General features: G+C 42.3%; 1 protein-coding gene across 2 annotated transcripts in view; it reads left to right on the top strand.

Moving 5' to 3' along the window:
- Positions 1–19,887, top strand: part of pparab (peroxisome proliferator-activated receptor alpha b) — a 29,996-nt gene that overhangs the window by 1,420 nt on the left and 8,689 nt on the right. Inside the window, exons 1-4 of one of the 2 annotated variants that reach the window (XM_084018012.1) lie at positions 7,555–7,640; positions 11,339–11,587; positions 13,667–13,830; positions 17,145–17,283. In XM_084018012.1, the coding sequence (XP_083874138.1) occupies positions 11,380–11,587; positions 13,667–13,830; positions 17,145–17,283 (511 nt within the window). In that variant the 5' untranslated portion in view covers positions 7,555–7,640; positions 11,339–11,379. Of the gene's footprint in view, positions 1–7,554; positions 7,641–11,338; positions 11,588–13,666; positions 13,831–17,144; positions 17,284–19,887 lie in introns of those variants that run through there. The other variant, XM_084018013.1, reaches the window with a different exon arrangement.

Raw genomic sequence — 19,887 nt, 5'->3', positions numbered from 1 at the left:
CCTAAAAAAGGGCAACATAAATCTTCTCACTTTGCCTGAAGTAATGTTTTCTTTTGTTGCCTTGATTGTAAAAAGGGAATAGGACTGACTGGATGCCACAGTGACCACTCATGTTGTGGTTGATGGTAGCACCAATATCAATATTGATTGATATTGGTGCTGATTCAAATAGCTGCATTGGGTACCAGACAATGGGGCAGATCTATTCAGTTCAATTCTATGTGTAAACTATATACATTATATTCTGGAATGTTTTGAGTTCTGTTTAAATTCTGACCAATTTCTTGCATTTCAAAAGGTTACTTGAATTCCTGTTCATTTTTATTATATTTTAATAATGACAATTCATCTACATATTTATTTCTTACATTTGGTTTTGCAAAGGTACGGAAGCAAAGTCAATCTTGACCCCTGAAGGTGTGCTCATCTTATATGTACAGGAGAGACATCTCTTCTTTTGTTGTTCTTCTGGAGGTCGAGCTCTTTGCTGACGTGTCTCCTAAAAGTGAGACTTTGGAGGTGATCTGAAGACGGATGCTTTTACACGAGTCCCCCTCTGTTTTGCTATGCTTACAGCCAGTCGCAACAATGACGTGGCATTTACCTTGGGATCAAAGGTCTTCACTCAGAACCACCTTATCATTCCGGTGAGTTTGGTCACAAATCCATTGATCATCACGTCATGTTCGACGCTGCCCCAACGTGATGGTGTTTTTCATTTATGTTGACCCGGTCAAGGAAGTTGAAGTGTTTTTCCCCTAAATGCCTTTAGACGTCAGCAATAAACAACACGGAAATGCATAATACTTGCCTGTGAATGTATTCCATCAGAAATATTCATACTGGCAGCAATGTGAGTTTGTGACAGTTTGAACAGTTTGAATAGATTTGCTCAGGCAGAGGAACTCACCAGAGGACCAGTGTGTAAAGTCCAACAACAGTTAAAAAAAGAAACACCCCATTTGCACTGCAAATAAAGACATCAGCCAATGTCATGTGAAATGGGCATATTCAAATGTACACTATAGTGTACAACAATACAGAGGCTACTACAACAAAGCTCTGTAATTCAAACCAAACATTATTAGGCTACTCCTTTCAACCTTAACAAAGACAGAATATACCGGATCCACACCTTCCATTATTACCCATCAAAGTAAAAGTCCTAGAAATATACACTGTGTAACTGTTTACCAGAGGGAACTCAAATTCACTCTATACCACAATTTACCTTAAATAGACTTCCAGATGCTGCTGGGCCGTCTGTGGTAATCTATTCAAAACTTTTATGGAAGTGTTGCAACCGTTTGAATAGTTTTGATGCAAAATATTTACAAGCGAGTATTTCTATTTCCATGTAGTTTATTCATCACGCTCCCAGTGTAAAGGCCTGTGAGGCATAAATCACTTCATAGGCTAAAAATATTCCAAGCGTTAATATTGAAATCCGAATGCCAAACCGTGATCAGATAGTGATAACATAGTGATAATATTGAATTTCAGATGGGTGGGGTTTCTGCATCAGGACAATGAGATATCAGTGAAAACTTTGCTGTGGTTTTACAAACCTTGATGATGAGTTCCATCCATGCTTTATTAATTCCACACTGTGTGGAATAGGAGGATGTGGATCTCACCTACTTTAACTTTTATTGCACTTGCAAGGGTGCATGTGGGCCCCCCCTATTTTTTTCTAAAGGTGTGGTGAGTCTTTCAGTGCTTGTAATTAATCTTCAAACTTCACTATTGTAATCAGACAGACACAATGCATTTAAGATACCCTTATCTCTCATGCACAATGCGTGCATGTCTCAAGAACCGACCTCTCTGAACTGTGCTCAAACAAGTGTTTGTGTTTCTGCTTTTAGGGAACTTTCCCCGCAGTTGTTGGTTTTGTTTTAGCCATAGTTTTCTGTCAACCGTGCCCCTGCACCCCTGTCAGTTTTGTCTTTGAGAACCTGAGACCCGTAATCACCTTCTGCCCGGTGGCATTCACAGCCTGGAGTGAGAGAGTTTGAACAACAGCAGAGTGAAATGCAGAGTTTTCTCTTCTCTCCTCCTCAAACAGGACTATCCGGTTCCCCTCTCAACACAGTCTTGAAGAGTTTTGTCTCTTTGTCCCTAAGAGATGTATTCTAAATATGTTTAGCAGCCCAATGAACGGTGGCAACATGTTAGCATTGGGCATACTTATGAGTGCAAGTGTAAGACGAGCCATGGTCTTAGATACTGACAGCATATGTTATGTATACATTGAAAATATTTTTAGACAAATGTAATTCCAGAAGCCTCTTCCACCTCTTGTAGACACTCGCTGGGAAGGATCAATGGCACCACTGCTTGTTATCTGCTCTTAGGATTCAAGGGCTCTTCTGGTATTTCTCATCCGTCAGAACCCTGAAGAAATAAATCGTCAGGTTTTAGCGAGTGTCTTCCAGGTACATTTAAAACTCAAATGTGTGAATGGTTGTCCCGTTTGGCTCGAAAGTTAACTGAAAAACTTGCTAACATACACCAAAGTGAGGCAATAAATACTCAATGTGAATAGCAGGGTACCGTCTCAGGCGGTCTCCCCTCAGTCAGGCACAAGGTGTGGAACGAGGTGTTTCAGACACTCCTGAGTATCCGACAGGCCTTTTGTTTGAGGTTGCACGGCTGCATTCAGACCGGCATTCACACACAACAGGGGATGGCTCCCTGCAATAGAGTTAAACATTGCTAAACTTAGGTCACGTCCCACTGTATCCAACTGTCAATAACAATTAAACCCATGCAAACACATTTGCAGATGCTTTTTGTATCGGCAACAATGTAATTCTACCGTTTTGCTTGAGAGTCATTGGAGGATAAAACGATTGCTGCTGTGATGACGTTCTACCATTGTAAAATCCCCCAGCTGACTTGTGTTTTGGTGTTTGACAAGTTAAAGAACTCATGGATGTGTTGGTTTATACAAGACTTCCCCGGATCCGATTCCACCCTCTTTGTCAGAAGAATGCATTTTTTTTTACTTTAATATTCAGTCCATGGTCTTTCTGGCTGTTTGTCATCAGTCAGATGGTCTGTTTTGTTTTTGGTGGGGGGGGTTGCATCTTGTGTCCTCTATCACCCAGGTTTGTCCTTCATCTGAGCCAGATCTATTCCCCTTTGAGCCTTCATTTAGGTAAAGTCCCTCTGGGTGGAATAGGATTGATGCCTTCCAGCCAGACTTACAATAAGCAGCTCTGGACGGGAGATTGACTGGCGAGGGTTTCTGTATGTAAGCTGTATGTTGAACCACCAGACGAATGGACAGGAGGATTTAACAGGTCTCTTGAAAAAATGTCTTTCTCACCCCCCCCCCCCCTCAACCTTAACCTTCTCAAATCCTGTGTCACATCTCTTCCTGTTTGTCTAAGACCGACTAGAGAGCCTCATCGAAGACCTGCCCTTATCTACTCTCCCACTCTGATTCTATTACCAAGGAAACTCTCTTTAAGACAGAAACACCTTAATCCTTGTCTATTCGTCTGATCTGGTGTCGGTTTTGGGGTAACACAGGTCGTTAACAGTAGCATGGAAATGGACCGTGACATGATAGGTCAAGCAACATAACCATGTGTGTGTGTGTGTTTTGTTATATTCTGTGATACGGTAGCAAACTAGTTTTTGCTCCGTCACCAGGCCTGTGTGCCGCGTGCCTCCCCACAAACACGTATGCTGTCTTGGCAGCCAGAAAGGGGGAACTCAGGACTCCAGTGTCACGCTGGAAAATGTAATAAGATACACACAGCTGTCTGAGCAGAGATAAATGCTTCCAGCGTCATATTGTTCTCATCTCAAATTTGGTGATTTCTGCACTCTGGCACAAAACATTATATTGTTTTCCAGTAATGCAGTAACTCTCTGAACACATTTGTTTTTCTTTTGTTGGGGGGATCTTGAAGACGCCTCAGGCACAATTGTTTTTGGCAAAGATGAAGGTTTGAAGAAAGCTGACTGCCCTTTCTGCAGCTTTATTAGGAGAGAATATATATTGATATTTTCCTTGTGAATGAATCTGTAGGTTGTTATGTTAAGTTGTTTTTATTTCAGAAAATAGAGAAAAATGCCCATCAGAACTTGCCAGATGTCAAATTCTTGTTTTGTCCACAATCCAAACATGTTAATTGTACAGTATAAGCTGGAGCCAGCAAAGGTTTTGTGATTGACTTGATCATTTCAAACCCTAGCTACACCTAGCTAAGCATTAAAAGAGCCCCCTGAAATACTGTGCACACTCCTCTTCGATCAACTCCCAGCATTTAACATGTTTTACATTTCTTGGCAGCACATGCGCTCAAGGTGGTCAGTGGAAGTTTACAGAGCTTTGTTGGCAGTCCTGGTGACCCTGTGTGACCGTGTGTGTGTGCGTGTGTGTGTGTGCGTGTGTGTGTGCACGTGCGTGTGTGGGGGTCGCGTCGGGTCGGGGGTTTAATCTTGGCAGAGCCTCCGTGGACATAGCAACTGGTAGAACAGTGCAGTCACTTGAACATTCCCTTCTCGTTGGTAAGCCGGGATATGTGTCGATTGTGCCGATCACGTGAAACATTTCTTTTTATTCCTGGCGGGGAACGTGTACCTCCCTAAATACGACTGCACTGATGGTGTGTGGAGCCCACTTGTATTCAAGCCAAGAAACGTCCGAGCACTGGAATTTCCTCCACTCTGATTGCAAGCGCTTGCATATAAGTTATGGAGACACATCAGATGCATTGCATCAATGGAAAATGCTAAACATTGCAGTCTTCTTATATTCTAAACCCAGATCTTCAACAGGGGGTCCGTGACTCCTAGGGGGTCTGCAGAGTTTCTGCAGGGGGTCCCTGAAATTATTTGATCCCAAGCTATATTTCTTCTAAAAATTGAAATACCGGTATGTCCAAAAATACACATTAACAAGAATACAAACTATAATAAGCAAATAAAAATCTTCCTATTTATTTAATGTTATGTTGTGAAATTGGGATTTAGAAATGCCAATATAGAATTAAAATATGTACATATATGATGACATAATGTACATATATCCATTACAAAGTACTTTTATAGCTACATGGCACTATAAGCTGCACTACACATTATTATTGGACTGTTGTGCAGTGCCATTTTGGAGCATTTAGTCTCACTGAACGTTACACCTCTGTTCCACAATATTGTACAATTCTGCACAATACACCCAGAGCAAAGAGGGCATAGATCGTAAAAAAAAGGGATACTCGTACAGACAATACAGACACTTTAAAGGTACTTCATGTAGTTGTTGGCCCATTAAAATATATGTAAGTGCTGCTTGCGGTCACCCCAGCTCTACATCTGTCACCCGCTGAAATGTGCAATTTGGATGTACTGCAGGGGACTTTGTAATGGTGGCCTGCATGATCCTTGTGACTGATTTGGAAATGAGCACAAAAGTGACAGCCAGGAGCCAGCGTTTGGCAACCAATGGAGGTGTTGCTTAAGGACAGTGTTTTTTAGCAATGGGCGACTTTTAGCAGCTGCGAACAGTGAGGGTCGAGTCTGCCATTTGTCCAGCTGTAAATACATCTAACACACTGGGGAAGTTAGTTAAGCTGGAGCTATAGTGCAGGCCAAGGTTACACAGCAGCTGTGTTGTTCCTCCACATGAGCTCACTGTTGCTGACACATCAGACTCAATCAAAATTAGAAAACACAGGTATATATATATATATATATATTTAATGTATCACATCAGGATGTTATATTATCTAACTCATTCATATACCAAGAGGAGCCCGGATTCGAACCGCCGATCTTCCGATCAGAGTACGACAGCACAATGTGCGCAGCCTTGTGAGAAACAAAACATTTGGAGAGAATGGCAGCTGGTCAAATTAAACATGCTGTGGAAGTACAGAAATGCAAGTATTTAGAAATAAAACGTGCTCAAAGAAAACGTGCCACAAAATATAGATGAAAGATTAAACGCAAGTTATCACGAAATGGCTATCTTTATTAAAGGTCCCAACAACAGGCCATTTGACTGATTTCAGATATTTGACGTATTCTATGTTCTCCCAAACTGACAACCACGTTTAATGACTCGCTACACAAAGTGGTCACCATACATTTTCATTTGCCTGTTGTGAGTCCACACACACACACACACACACACACACACACACACACTTTCCACAATACACTGTCACTTTGCACCTTCCGCTGTGTTTTATGGTCAGATTTGATTGGCTCCGTCCTGTGTGCGTGTGCACATATTTAAATATTACTTTTCACAATGGATACACTGTCAATGCAGAGGTCAGTCTACTGGGGCTTATGCAACCTGCTGTTTTATTTCTCAACTTGATGCAGCGGCAGGGAATTTAAAATGCCAAAGAAAGCACTCATCTTGAGTAACATTCATAAAAATCTCAAGTTCTCTCCAGTTAAAAATGAATTTGTTGAAAAACATGCAAGTATCCCCTATGAGTGGAATAAATAACTCAAGTAGTTAGAAGAAATATGACATGTTGAGTAAAACAACAGCATCCTGTTCCAAGCTGCCATTTTCATGATGTGGGACCTCTTAGCAAACCCTTGAAACTGGCTTGATTTGTGTAATCCTTCACATCAAGTTTTTGTCAAAATTAGCTAATATATGCATGCATACGTTTTAAATGAATCTGCACTTAAACTGAAACTGCATTAACCCATAACAATTACATACTAATGTCAAAGCCTAATGCAGGTTGAATGTTTATAATGATGGATGGAACAACTCCAGCAAGCTTCCTAATAGTTTTTAATTATGTACAAAAATGAGTGGGAAACTATTGAAGTCTGGAAAATGTGAGATTAATACAGTGCATCCAAAAATATAAAACCTTTTTATAGCGTGCACGTGTAAAGTACTCATGATTGACATTATGGAATAACTTTGTAAACACAACAGCTTGGACCTTTTCAAGTCTAAAAATGGCAGGCAGAATGTGCCATGTGCTGTCATTGACCCTGAAATGACGAGCTAAGTGAGTTGATAACATAACCACTGAACTGTTAGCCATTATACGGCTCATCTGTCGCAGACTACAGCTAAAATCCAATGTCAATCACTTCCCTTGTACTTTGGTCAATCTCCATAACGATAAGAGGGCGCCGACCAAGGTATCAGCCCTGAGTGATAAGGGTTCAGTTGAGTGTTTACACTGCGGGCACAGTCCAGACACGGTTCACGGAGAGAACTCTTCAAGCAAATGGACAGGCGGAGCCGGCGGATCGGCCCATCAGCCCATATTCCTGCTCTAAGACCACCGTTATGTCCCCTGGGGCCCTTCTTCTGACAGGCCTGTTAGCACTCAGGCCACAGGGTGGGTGGATTAAACATTAACATGAGGTCTGCTCACACACACACACACACACACACACATAGCATGTGAGCCGTTTATCTCTCTCCTTTCACAGTATGTTCTCCTGAACTGAAAGGAGGACAGTGTTTTTTTTTCTCCATACTTTGGCGAGACAAGCCCGTACACACCTCTCATGTGTTGGTCTGCTGCCAACTTTATCTGTGTTTCTTGTCATCACACTCTTCGCTGCCTGTTGTCCTTGCCGTTGATGGGTTCGGAAAGCATAGAGCTTCATTGGATACCCCAGAGACAATAGTTGGTAATGCAGGATGTGTAATTATAGCTTTAAGTTATCGGCAGTGTTTGAATGTAGAGATGCCGCGGGATCAGATAACGTGAAGCACACTAGTCCTCAAAGGATGGATATCAGCGCTAAGATTGTCAGCTCAACAGTTCAGGGGATGGATAGATCGTTTTCTCGAAAATCTCAGAGAACCACACTGGCTAACTTCATGCTGTTCTATGTCCTCTCCAGTTGGGAGAGCAGAACATGCCTAGGTCTCATTCAGAGCTTGTTTATCCGTCTCAGCCGGAGCTTACAAGCAGCTCCATGGCCTGTCTGTCTAATGTGGGTCTTCTCTGTGATGGATGAGCGTTAACATGGGGGGCTGGGGACAACATGCTCGGCAACTGTGCAGAAATCCATCAGTATGGATGTATGCCCCTCCACATCTGTGATCACTGGTACAGATTTGCTAATACTTAAGCCTGTACTGGGATATAATGAGTTTGATGACGAGAGACTGAATTCCAGTGGTAGTTGGTTGTAGCTGTTGGTTGTAGCTGTCCATACTCCGCCGCTGGTTTCAAAGCGCGGTCTGCGGGCCTGCATTGCCATGGCATCGTCATGGTGACCTCGTGGCTCTTGGTTTGTAGTCTTTTGTCAGTGCAACCTCCCCCACCACCTCCCCTTTTGGCCCTCCAACCCTACTCTAACCCTAACCCACACAAACACATGATGACCTTGCTCATCTTTCCCTCGGTGTACGCGGTGCCCTCAGCAGGCTTGGTTGACTGAGCACAAGAGAGGTCTTGAACTAAAAGACAAAGGCTCGCTGTTACCGTAGTTTCCACTGTTTTCTCTGTCTCCCTCACTCGCTCATTCTGTCTCACACGTCGCTGATAAAAACCCTGTAATGCCACTTAACTGACATTCACCTCCACCTCCCCGCGTCTCTGTCTCTCTCTCTCTCTTCCTCTGTCTCAATCCACAAGGCTTAGATCTGCTAAGCGGCTCTGTGTGTTTACTCTACACTGTCATGTTGTATGTTGGTGGCAACATGAGGTTAGTTTGGTCTATTTCGTAGCTGCTGGTAGGGGGTCATGTGTTCAGAAAGGACCTTGTGTCATCTATGTTATTTAAATAGAAAGTCATGCATGCAGTGGGTAGGTGTTGACGCAGAAAAGAGTTGATAGTCTGTTAATCCAAATTTCTTCTTCTTAAAAATGTACCCCCTTGAAACGGTATTCTAATGAGACAGTGCTGAGAGAAGTGAGAGTATGAAACAGGATGTCCTCTAAAGGAAGACCTCGGGTCTGGAGCAAGAGGCTGAATGAGCGAACACTGCCTGCATTCACAGTGCCAAGTGTACTGATGAGTGAGTATAGCTCAGTAAAGTCGCCCACTCAAACACCAGGCTTCTTTACTCTTCTCTCAAGAGGGAATCTTTGGGGTCTTTTCTGTTAAATTCAGTTACGTTGCTTGTTGTTTACAATTTTGTTTATTGCATTGTTTTGAATTGAATATGAAAACATTGACTACTTCAGTAAAAAAGTGCTGACACTGGCTCTGGCCCTCAACCTTAAGGATGTTGTATGCCATGTAAATGGTAAACAACAGATCCAGAGTCGTATTAGACAGTGTGTTCTAAAGGATGGCTTTTGGCCCATCCATATCCCTCCATAGTATACCAGATGATTGGGTTTTGGCTGGGACTTGTTGTTGATGTTGTTATTAAACATTTTTAGTTATATTATATATCAGTTATATTTCAGTTAACTTTTATTATTGATATTATTAAGTGCTTCATACGCGGTTGGGAGAAGTTTGATTGCCTCTTAATTGTGACTGCTAAACCGGCGGCTCGCAGCTAACGGTGCTAACGGCACTAATGGTGCAAATGATGGCTATCTGAGGGGGAACCGGAGGGTGAGCGTTTTAGTGCATGCACGAACATGCACTAAAAGCAAACGGCTATCTCAACAAAGCAAGGAGAAGCTCACGGCACACACAGAGCGACGTCATTCTCTCCTCTGGTAGACTTTTCTCTATTTTACATTGCAAATAGTTGTTTGCTGCAACATTAATGCTGTGAATGCTGGATATTGCACCGGTAACAACCACATGATGTATAGAATCACGTTAACTTTGATTTGCCTACTGCGTTACGTCAATGGAATACCATTCATGTCTGTTGTTAGATCTTTTACATAGACTCATAGGGGGGCACTGAGGGCAAAAACCTTCGTATAGCCTATCGTGCATTACACAGTTCAGGGATAAGTTAAGGTTAAACAAAAGGCAGTCATGTGTAAAGGTGCGGACTGGCTGAGGACAACCAGCAGCTGTTGTTTTGTGACCGTATAGCCGACAACCGCCTCCCCACCCGTTTTGATGTTCTTAGTCTGGCCTGATGGAAAAGGCTTACTGAAGATTGACCCAGTTTACATGCGGATCTATGAAGTTCTAATGTGTGATGTAAGGTGCATTCCCTCTGCTGGTCTTAAGCTTAGCCAGCAAAGCTCCTCCCACTTACCACCGTGCAATTCAGCAAAATCTCGCCCATACCGTACAAGCCAGTCTGCCCAGATCTAGCCTATCACAGCACAGCCTATGCCAACCTAGTGACCTACATTCATCATCACACATCTCCCCGTGCTTCACTCTCTGTCCTCTGTCTTTCTCTTTCTGCAGCACTATGAGGTTTACATGGATAAGGTTACTGTATTTAGAGTGAATCGCTCTGGAGTGAAGGGGCCTGTGTTATGTCATGAGATACCCCGCATCCTCCGTTCCCTCGCTGCCTGCTGACCCACTATAGCAAGATGCAGCACCTGTAAGTGTGGATGGCCGCACTCTGCATCTGCACTACTTGTTAGGCCTGGATGTATTTATGTTGTGTTGAATCATGAAAAAAATCTGAAAAAACTGCAAAATGGTTCTGTGGTGATCATGATATTTTCAGATTTAGACGTTTATGATTGTAATGGACATTTATTTGGCCCAGAGAATGGATCCTGTGGACTTTGGTGATCCCACTTGATGTATCATGTATGGTTCCTGAGTAGATCCCTCAAATCTATAGTGATACAATGATGTAGATGTAATGATCCAGATGAATGATAAACACTTTGGTGATTCCCTGACTTGTATGATATGCATGATCATTAGGGCAAAGTTTGAATCATCCAATTTTCTTCTAAAAACAACAATAGAGCCTGATTTAAGAAATACACAATACGGTTTTTTTTTTTATTTATGTTTGCTTTATTTATACAGGTAGACCTTATGATGACATGGTTGTCTTATTTAAGATTATTTTATTGTTTTTCACTAAGAAAGGATCTTCACTTACTGTGTGTATTTGCTTCTTAAGTGTAGAGAGATTCCAGTATGTTAAAGTGCCATTTAAAGGGTTTCTAAGCACATTTTGATGATTATCTGGATATTATCGTGAATAGCAATTATTTTGGCCAGAATGATCGTTGTATGAAATGTCACATATTGTCCCATGTCTATGTATTTATCACTAATTACCAAATATCCACATTCTAACATGCTAAACTATGATGGTGAACATGGTAAACATTACACCTGCTAAACAGCGGCATGTTAGTATTGTCATTGTTAGCAAGCTGAGCCTTTTGAAATTCAGACATAATGAATTATCTTGTCCTTTGTCCGCCTGTCTGTGTTTCCATACCCCCCCCCCCCCCCCATCCTCTGTCTATAGTCTGATGAGTGAGAGTGCCACCAGTCCACTCCTCCACCGCGATGGTCGACATGGAGAGCCACTACCATCCCCCTTCTCCCCTGGAGGACTCGGTGCTGGGCAGCCCCCTGTGTGCCAATGACGACTTCATGGGTGGCATGGAGGAGCTCCAGGACATCTCCCAGTCCATCGACAACGATGCCCTCAGCTCCTTTGATGTCCGCGAATACCAGTCCTCCAGCAATGGCTCAGAAGGTTCCACTGTTCTAGGTGAAGTCCTATTATAATTGAATTCAAATTATCTATTCAGATGAGGGCTGTCAATCGATTAAACATTTTAATCAGATTAATCGCAAGGTAGCTGTGGATTAATCATGATTAATCACTATTCATAAATATATATCAAAAATGACCATTTTCAGCAGATCTGTGTGCTCTCCTTGCCATTGTTGTTGTTGCCAGAGCATGTGACCCTCAATATATCCTCTTACTACTCGCTCATTTGCTTCATCTGAATGTTCAAAATGAACAAACTCCTGCCTCTGATTTCCTGATCATTTAATTGCCCTATTTCTGCACCTCTCTCCCCCCTTTTATTCTCTATACTCCCTTCTTTTACCCCTCTTTCTACCACAAGCCCTTCTTCCTCGCCCCATATCCAATGAGGAATTCACACATTCCTCAGCCATCATGCACCACCTCTCAGGAAACATCTATGTTGCTGCTGTTTTCCCCCCTGTCTGGAAAATGTATGCTCCTACCAAATTATGTAACAAGCGAAGAAGCCATTGAATAGTCCAGAAAGATAAACATTTAATGGAAGAATGGAGGAGAGGGTGTGTGTGTGAGGGAGAAGGAAGTAAAGGGGGGGAAAGGGAGAGGGAAGTGTGGGGAGAATGCATTGGGGAAACATTTGATGATGTCATGGAAAAGTCAGTGAGAGGGTGTTTAGTATTTATGGGTGGTTTTGGTGTGCTGCTGTTACGGTGAGAGGCAGAAGAAAACACTGGCATGCTTCTCTCGTCCAGTTGAAACATGTACACCAGGCAGGAAAACGGCTCCAGGTCCGCAGCCAAATGTCGCTTACCCCCGTTCTGGCATCTCTCAACCACCTCATGTGGCTTGACTTAGTGCCATTGTTTTAGACCCCTTTCGTCTTTGCTATTTGTGTACCACGCAAGTTCTACCAGTCGCGACGGCTTCACGTGGTGGAAACGGAAAACTGTTGATGACATGTGAGAAGGATCAGTAAAACTACTCCAACACAGTTACGCTGGTGGCAAGCCTGCAGGCCGCATGCTAATATCTCTGAATAAATAGTTGCTGTGATGGAACATACTCCAGCTGTACTTTTAGTTCTTTGCCAGAGGGGGTGAGACAGTAGAGATGCATCCTTTAAAGGGGCCATATAATGCTCCCTTTTCAACAAGTTGATATCTGTTATTGATGTCTCCAAACCTGGTCTTTAAATTACTCATCTGGACAAATAATCAGAACATTCATTTTTACCCCTCAGTTTCACCCTGTGACCAAAAGTTCTGATTCTGTGGCGGCCTATTGACACCCCAGGGACCCAATTTAGAAATGAAAAAGTTGATTTTGCATGATATGGCCCCTTTAAGACAGAGGTAGAGGCCCATTTTTTCAGTGTGTGAAGTGGGCATGCTTATCCGATTTTGAAAAACTACAAAAATGGTTGAATGCAGTTCCCCAAATTCAAATATTGGAATGGTGTGATGGGAGAGGTTTTCAGGCATGTATTCATAAAGAAACTGCAAAATCCTTACTAAACATTCATAATTACATTTAAAAATGTTGATGTTATCAGGATTTTGAGTGCAATTTCCATACATGATTCAAACGTTCTTACATTAGCGTGCATACATTCTCGAAGTGATCATGAGACTGATCGTAGGTCGACAACAACAGCGGAGATGATACATGCGGCCGCGCTGAAGTCTGTGTGCACGCCCACTCACACTGTGTGTGTCGGCCAATAAGAGCCATTGTCTCATGACTGATTGTGCAGTTGCCCGTGGCGATATCGTAGACGTGAGAAACAGGAATGAGCCTTTCCTCTAAAACAAACTAGTGCTTTTTTCTCTCCTCCATTAAGATCTGCCTTGTGCACAGCTAAGCACATGTGGATTTGTTTGTGGATTTCATCACAGAAATTGCAAAAGCTTGCCTTCAGCGTTGGTGCTCTCATGAGTATTTGTGGCAGTGAGATGGTGTATTTGGGATTGTGGGATATCAGCAGACTAAGTCTCTTATTGGTGCAGTACAGTTGTGTTTATTTGGTGATCGTGTGATGATACGTCTGACCACCCATGTGCTTGTGTTTTGTAGATGCCCTGACGCCAGCATCCAGCCCGTCGTCGGTCGTTTACGGGGTGGCGGCGGGCCAGGAGGACTTCTTATCTGCCTCGTCATCACTCAATCTGGAGTGTCGAGTTTGTGCTGACCGCGCTTCGGGCTACCACTACGGGGTCCACGCCTGCGAGGGCTGCAAGGTGAGATGAAGATTAGACACATGAATAATAGGGGTGGGAATCACAGAGTAACTCACGATACAATAATAGCACAATATTATGCCCACGATAATGGTGATATCACGATACTGCGATACACTATATATTGCATGCAATCATCTACGATATGCATCACGATATCTGTGTATCTGAAGGAGAAAAAATATGAGTGAAAAGGCAAAAGCAGGAATTAATCATATACTGTGTTTATTGACTGCATTGTGGTGTCAGGTTCACAGAATTGGTAAAACAATGCAGTCTTATCTTAGTATATTGAGGAGTCATGAAGTAGTGACTGGTGAGGCAAAGTGGTAACAGGCTTAATGCGTGGAATAGTGCCTGCGTATTTTAATAACCCCCCCCCCCCCCCCCCCCCCCCCCCCCCAAAAAAAAACCTTGATTTTTTTTTTTTACATTTTATGATATTGATATTTGGCACCAGTGCATCGATAACGTATCGCAGCAGGGAGTATCACGATATATTGATATTTCCATATATTGTCCCACCAGTAATGAAAAACACAGTGGTTCTTTCTATTTCACATTCGGCGTTGGTGAAGACTAGACCAGCGTAGTGACTGAGCAGGTCTTGTTTATGGACATTATTGTGAGGATTAAATCTCATGTCACAACGCTGGTCTCTCTGCGTCTTCTTGCCATACTGTGTTCTACTTCCTGCTGCGTTCTCTCCCTCTGCCAATATGTCTGTCAGTATCCATTCTCTTCCTCCCCAAAGTCACCCACATTCTAGCATAGACAAGTCAATCATCACAAAGTGCCCCCTAACTACACATTAAGCAATTTTAAGAGAAAAAGTAGGGCATGCCGAGCCAGAAATCCAGAGATTAATAATAACTTCTCAAAGTATCCAAACTAGAAGGCTCAGCCTTTTATTACTGGTTGCTCAATAATCTTTCAGTTAATTGTTTACCAAGTTATGTTGAAGAGCAACTCAAGGCTGTGTTTTAAGAGGCACCGTGGGGACAAAGATAGGCTCACTTGTGTGTGCATGTGTTTTCGAATTTACGTCGGTGCAGGGAAAGTAGGGAAAGTAGCTGTGGGCTGGGGTGTGCAGCTAAATTTAACGATCAAGATGGCAGTGGGTGTGTGAATGTCAGGCAGTGATGCATATATTCAAAAACGTCATCACGTTAGCATGCTAAACATTCACATCGGAGCAGGAACTCACTGTAGTGTGAGTCTGTGCAGTGGCTGAATGATTACGTCATGTGATTGTGTGTCGCTGGACAAAAGGCCCTGCCGGGTCCACAGGGCAGGAGCCAAAGCAATATGACCTTTGCAGGTTGAAGTCATACTGCTGTAAAACAACAGGTTATCACCAAAGTCAAGAAGCGTTTGTTTAACGTTAGGAGGGGGTCATTAGAAATGCATCTATCAGAAGTGACCCTCGAAGTCACGGTGAAGCCCCTTTTTTCAGCATTAGCTAAATTAGCTGAGGTCAGCATTTTTTCTATTAAGTCTGTCATAATGGGTCACCGTGAGCCACTCCAGCATTGATTTTCTTTCATTTTAAGCCACTATTCCAAGGTTGACAGAGAGGTTAGAGCGGTGACGGGGAATGAGGAGAGAGAGAGAGAGAGAGAGAGAGAGAGAGAGAGAGAGAGAGGGGAAATGCAATGTCGGTCGCCTAGTCGAAATTCCAGTTCCGTTGAATGGTATGCTTTTTAACATGTGGGGCCACTGCAACGCCACAAAGCAAACGTTTTCCGTGTCCTCTCCAGCCGTAGTCTGCCGCCTGTAAATATTTGTAATGTACCCCACTCTTGCACCCGTTGTCTAAGCTTTCATGTTTTTTTTGCTGTGTTTTGTTTTTATTCATTTGTTTTGTAATAATTTATTTTTGCTTTTGTTATTTCTGTGTACTATGTTCCCTGTGAATTCCCATACTTTCATTTTTATTAAAATGATTTTAACTATTTTAATCGATTTGACCTCTTATGACATTTTATATGTGATTTTTATGATTATGTGAAGCACATTGGGCTACCGTTATGTGTATGAAATGGGCTATATCAATAAACATGACTTGACTTGACTTGACTTGACCTTTCGGGGTGGTTGTCTGCGACTCGTGAAGTCGAAATATCACATGACCATGTGACCACCTGTATTTACCACTTGCAGAGTGAGTGTGAATGATGGACAGTAAAGGAGAAATGAATACATTATAGGCACAAACTGATCCTTTAAAGAACTCTGAAAACAAGGTTATATCTGTACAACATTCAAATATTTATGACTAAACAAGCAGCAATCCACATTAATGTAAGGGATAAACAAACATCATTGGTTAACTTATTATATCATAAACATTTATAAAAAACAGCTTCATCAGGACTGCCATGACATTCCAAGCCTTATTTGAAAGTGTGACCTCACCCATAAAATGACCAGAATTTTTCCGATCTTGCAGAAAATACTTCACACACACATACATGAGAGAGATTATTATACTCTCTTATGTGCATCATGTCCTCCCTGTTATTTGATCACAGTAATAGGATGCGGCTGACCTCTTTGTTGTCAATACACTGATCCTTTACGACAGTGGACACGAGCCGCGTCGGGCATGAAGCCCGTTTGGCCTGAGCTTCATGTCACCCCCGTTTTATGAGTGTATATGTAGAATGTATCTGATGAGGATCGTGGGTGAGAGGCAGCCGGAGTTGCATAACGTGTTCTTATGTCTGTGTCACATGTTCTATTTTATGACAATGTCTTTCATACTCCCTGAGTGTGTCTGGGTTTTGGCACACGCGGTGACAGTCTGGAATAAAATGCCAATTTCTGCTATTAAGTATGGCAAAATCTGTTATGAAGCAACTCCCCAGGCCGTCTCCCATCCTCCACCCAACAGACGTGCCACTTTGTCCATCTGTTCCTTGCCAAAAGTTTGTCAAGGTTGTGTAAGCAAGGAGAAGCTGATGTTGTAACTATGTGTCTGATATTGTCATCCACCAATCATCTGGGAATAAACAACACAAATCGTTCTGGATCCTGAAACCGGTTTCATAACAGACACGATACATGAACATGAGCCTTTATTGATCCCCAGGGGGAAACTGGGGTGACAGCAGAGTTAATTAAGGTCATTTTTCTTGTTTCTGTTACATTTCAGGTTTTATTTGTTTTCTTTCACTTGTTTTATGACTCATCTGTTCTGTGGTGTTCACGTCTCAATCGTACGTGTGAAAATAGTATGCAACTGTAATTAAATGTTTGCTTCGCGTGAGCAGTATTCACGATTCAACAGTGTTTTTCCACTCTCCCCTCAGGGTTTCTTTCGGCGGACTATCCGTCTGAAGCTGGAGTATGACAAGTGTCAGCGTCGCTGCAAGATCCAAAAAAAGAACCGCAACAAGTGCCAATACTGCCGCTTCCAGAAGTGCCTGTCAGTGGGCATGTCCCACAACGGTGAGTGCTGCAGGGCAGGTCGGCCCCAGGTCGGTTACGACGAACTCATTGCTGTCTGTGCACACTGCAGCCTCTGCAGTGCTGGAGTCGTATTGTGAGTGTTGAACCCACTGAGCCCTATTTTGGTTAAGAGAGTCACAGAAACCCCTAATAGCACATTCACTGTTGGCTTTGCTGCACAGACCTGAAAAATCAAGAAAGCACATTCTAAGGGTTGATTTAATGCTAATGAATCACCTGTGAATATTGTGATGTCATCCAATAACTTAAACCTGCAACACGTTGCATTTTTATACATTTTGTGGCCTGCATTGTGTTTCATAGCAATAATATTTTCAAGCATAGATTTGTAATATTAAGAAAACGTCATCATTTTGAGAGACGATTAAAACAAACAATTTTAATTTTGTAATATTTAGGTATTTTTGTTTATTTTGACAAAACATTGTATTCCCATAATATTGCAACAATAGTTTATTTTAATAATCAGTAGTAAGACAAAAAGTTCCCTCTTTTTGAAAAAAAATCCAAATATTTTGCGATTATTAATGCGTTTGAGTTTTGACTGTCACACAGAATGATCTCTTGTCTTCAAAGCCTCCCATCAGAAGTTGACCCGAGTGCTGCTTGTCTTTGTTTGGAATATGGGAAGATTGAGGTCAAAGTTTGCCATTCTGGTGAATGTTGTTTACTTTGTGTCAACATACAACACCGCACGCTGACCCTTGTTCAAGGTCGAAACGAGCTCTGAAACCGATTTTGGAGATGACTTGTGTGCCCGTGTGGGTGTGCAGGTGTCTCAAATGATCTGTCGGGCTATTTTTAGTAGAAGGATCAAAAAGGTCAATGCAATCGATGGGTTTACTTATGGCTTGTGCACACTTTGCTGATATTCCACACGGGTGGCAGTGAACAAGTGGTTCCCGAGGCCTTTATTTTACCCCATCAGGTTATCGACTTAAGTGGCTTCCTTATTTCATAGCCCAGATGTTCATGATGATACGTTAACGTTGTTGTATTTTATGTCAGCTCTACTTCCTCTTATAGTATAAGTCTATCAGGGTATTACGTTTCATGACCTTAAATGTAACCGTAGAAGGAGAGGAAAGAGATTTGAGACTAGTGCAACCTGATCTAAGAGACGACAGCACTGCTAATTTTGGAGCTTTGTCCCTCCGTTTGTATCAACAATTGAAAATTGATTTCACAGTTCCATATGGAGATACTGGATGATCCTTACTAAAATGGTTCAGCAGTTCTGATTATTTCTTTTATTGAAATGGATCAGAAGACGTTCAGACACATTCAGAACAGGGACAATTTGTAACGTTTTCTTTGGTATTTATGAAATTTGCCCATAAAAATAATTAAAGTATATATATAAGTAAAACACAGTGTTCATATTCAATTTTAGTTAATATACAGTGTATCAACAGGATGCCACACTGCAATTCCATTGCCTCTTTTACACCCCTGGAGACCCGGGTTGATTGATAACACAACTTATGTGTGATTAAATGTTTCTTAACAACTCCAGCAACTTAATAACATCTCCATCTCTGGGGATTGTGAGCAAATAACAGTGATAACCCGTCTCACAGTGGTGAAGAAGGTGTTTAAGGACTGGAAGCTTCTTCCACTAACGGGCCGTTCAAACGGATGATATAATGGAATGACAGACTGTCCACCTCCCACCTTTTTAGCCCCCTTCCCACTCGAATCACAGCCTCATCCCTTCACACTGGATCTTAGGAAATGGACTTATGCTCAGCTTAACATCACTCACTTCTTCTCATCTTAATTAGACTTGGCTCCCGCCCAAGCGCCTGCTGCAGAGCTTTATCGGCTTTAGATGATCCGTCCACTTTGTGAGCAGTAATCTAATGGGCCCTCATATTGTCTGCTAGATCAGTATCTCATCCCTCCTCCCTCCTGGTCCGCTGGCCTCAGCTCGTTGGGAATCAGGGAAATCAGATCTACTTTTATGCTTTCATTGTCTTGTAAATTCACTCGAGAGGTGCAGCTGGATATCTCAGAGAGCGGTGTGTGTTTTTTGCGTGTGTGTGCACGCTCGCGCATCAACTTCAAATTGGCGAGGAGGGGTTAAAAGCAGTTCACTTCTAATCACATTAGTCAAATGGGATCAAGCCGTCTGAGAGATGTCGGCATCCTCTCGTAGAGAAACAACCTTCTAATATGTGGTAACCTTCTGTGTTCCTTCAGAATTTTACTGCTGCTATTAGGCTTCTAAAGGAAAGTCCTTGAAGAGACTAGAATAATTGAATAGACATTGATTCTGTTTTCATTCTTATTCAAAGAGTCTTTGGGGCTTTGAAGTATAGAACTTTGATGGGTCCACTATTTTTTTTGCAGCAGAAGGAACTTGCGTTGTGTTAGAGCAGTGCTGACGGTAAAATAAGCAACCACAGACTTTCACCCGGTCATGGCTCCCCTTTAGGCCACCCCACCCCAAGTGTTGTTTTTATTCCACAGATGACTTGGTACTAATTTTGGATGCATGCATCTGGGAAACTGAAGTAGTCAGGTGATGTTTTTGTTTTTGAAATATGGCAAACTTCTCTGTGTTTTTCTGACCTTTTGGAC

Source organism: Eutrigla gurnardus (assembly GCF_963514095.1).
Source record: "Eutrigla gurnardus genome assembly, chromosome: 9".
NCBI classification, from domain to species: domain Eukaryota; kingdom Metazoa; phylum Chordata; class Actinopteri; order Perciformes; family Triglidae; genus Eutrigla; species Eutrigla gurnardus.
This window is presented reverse-complemented; position numbering and strand designations above follow the sequence as displayed.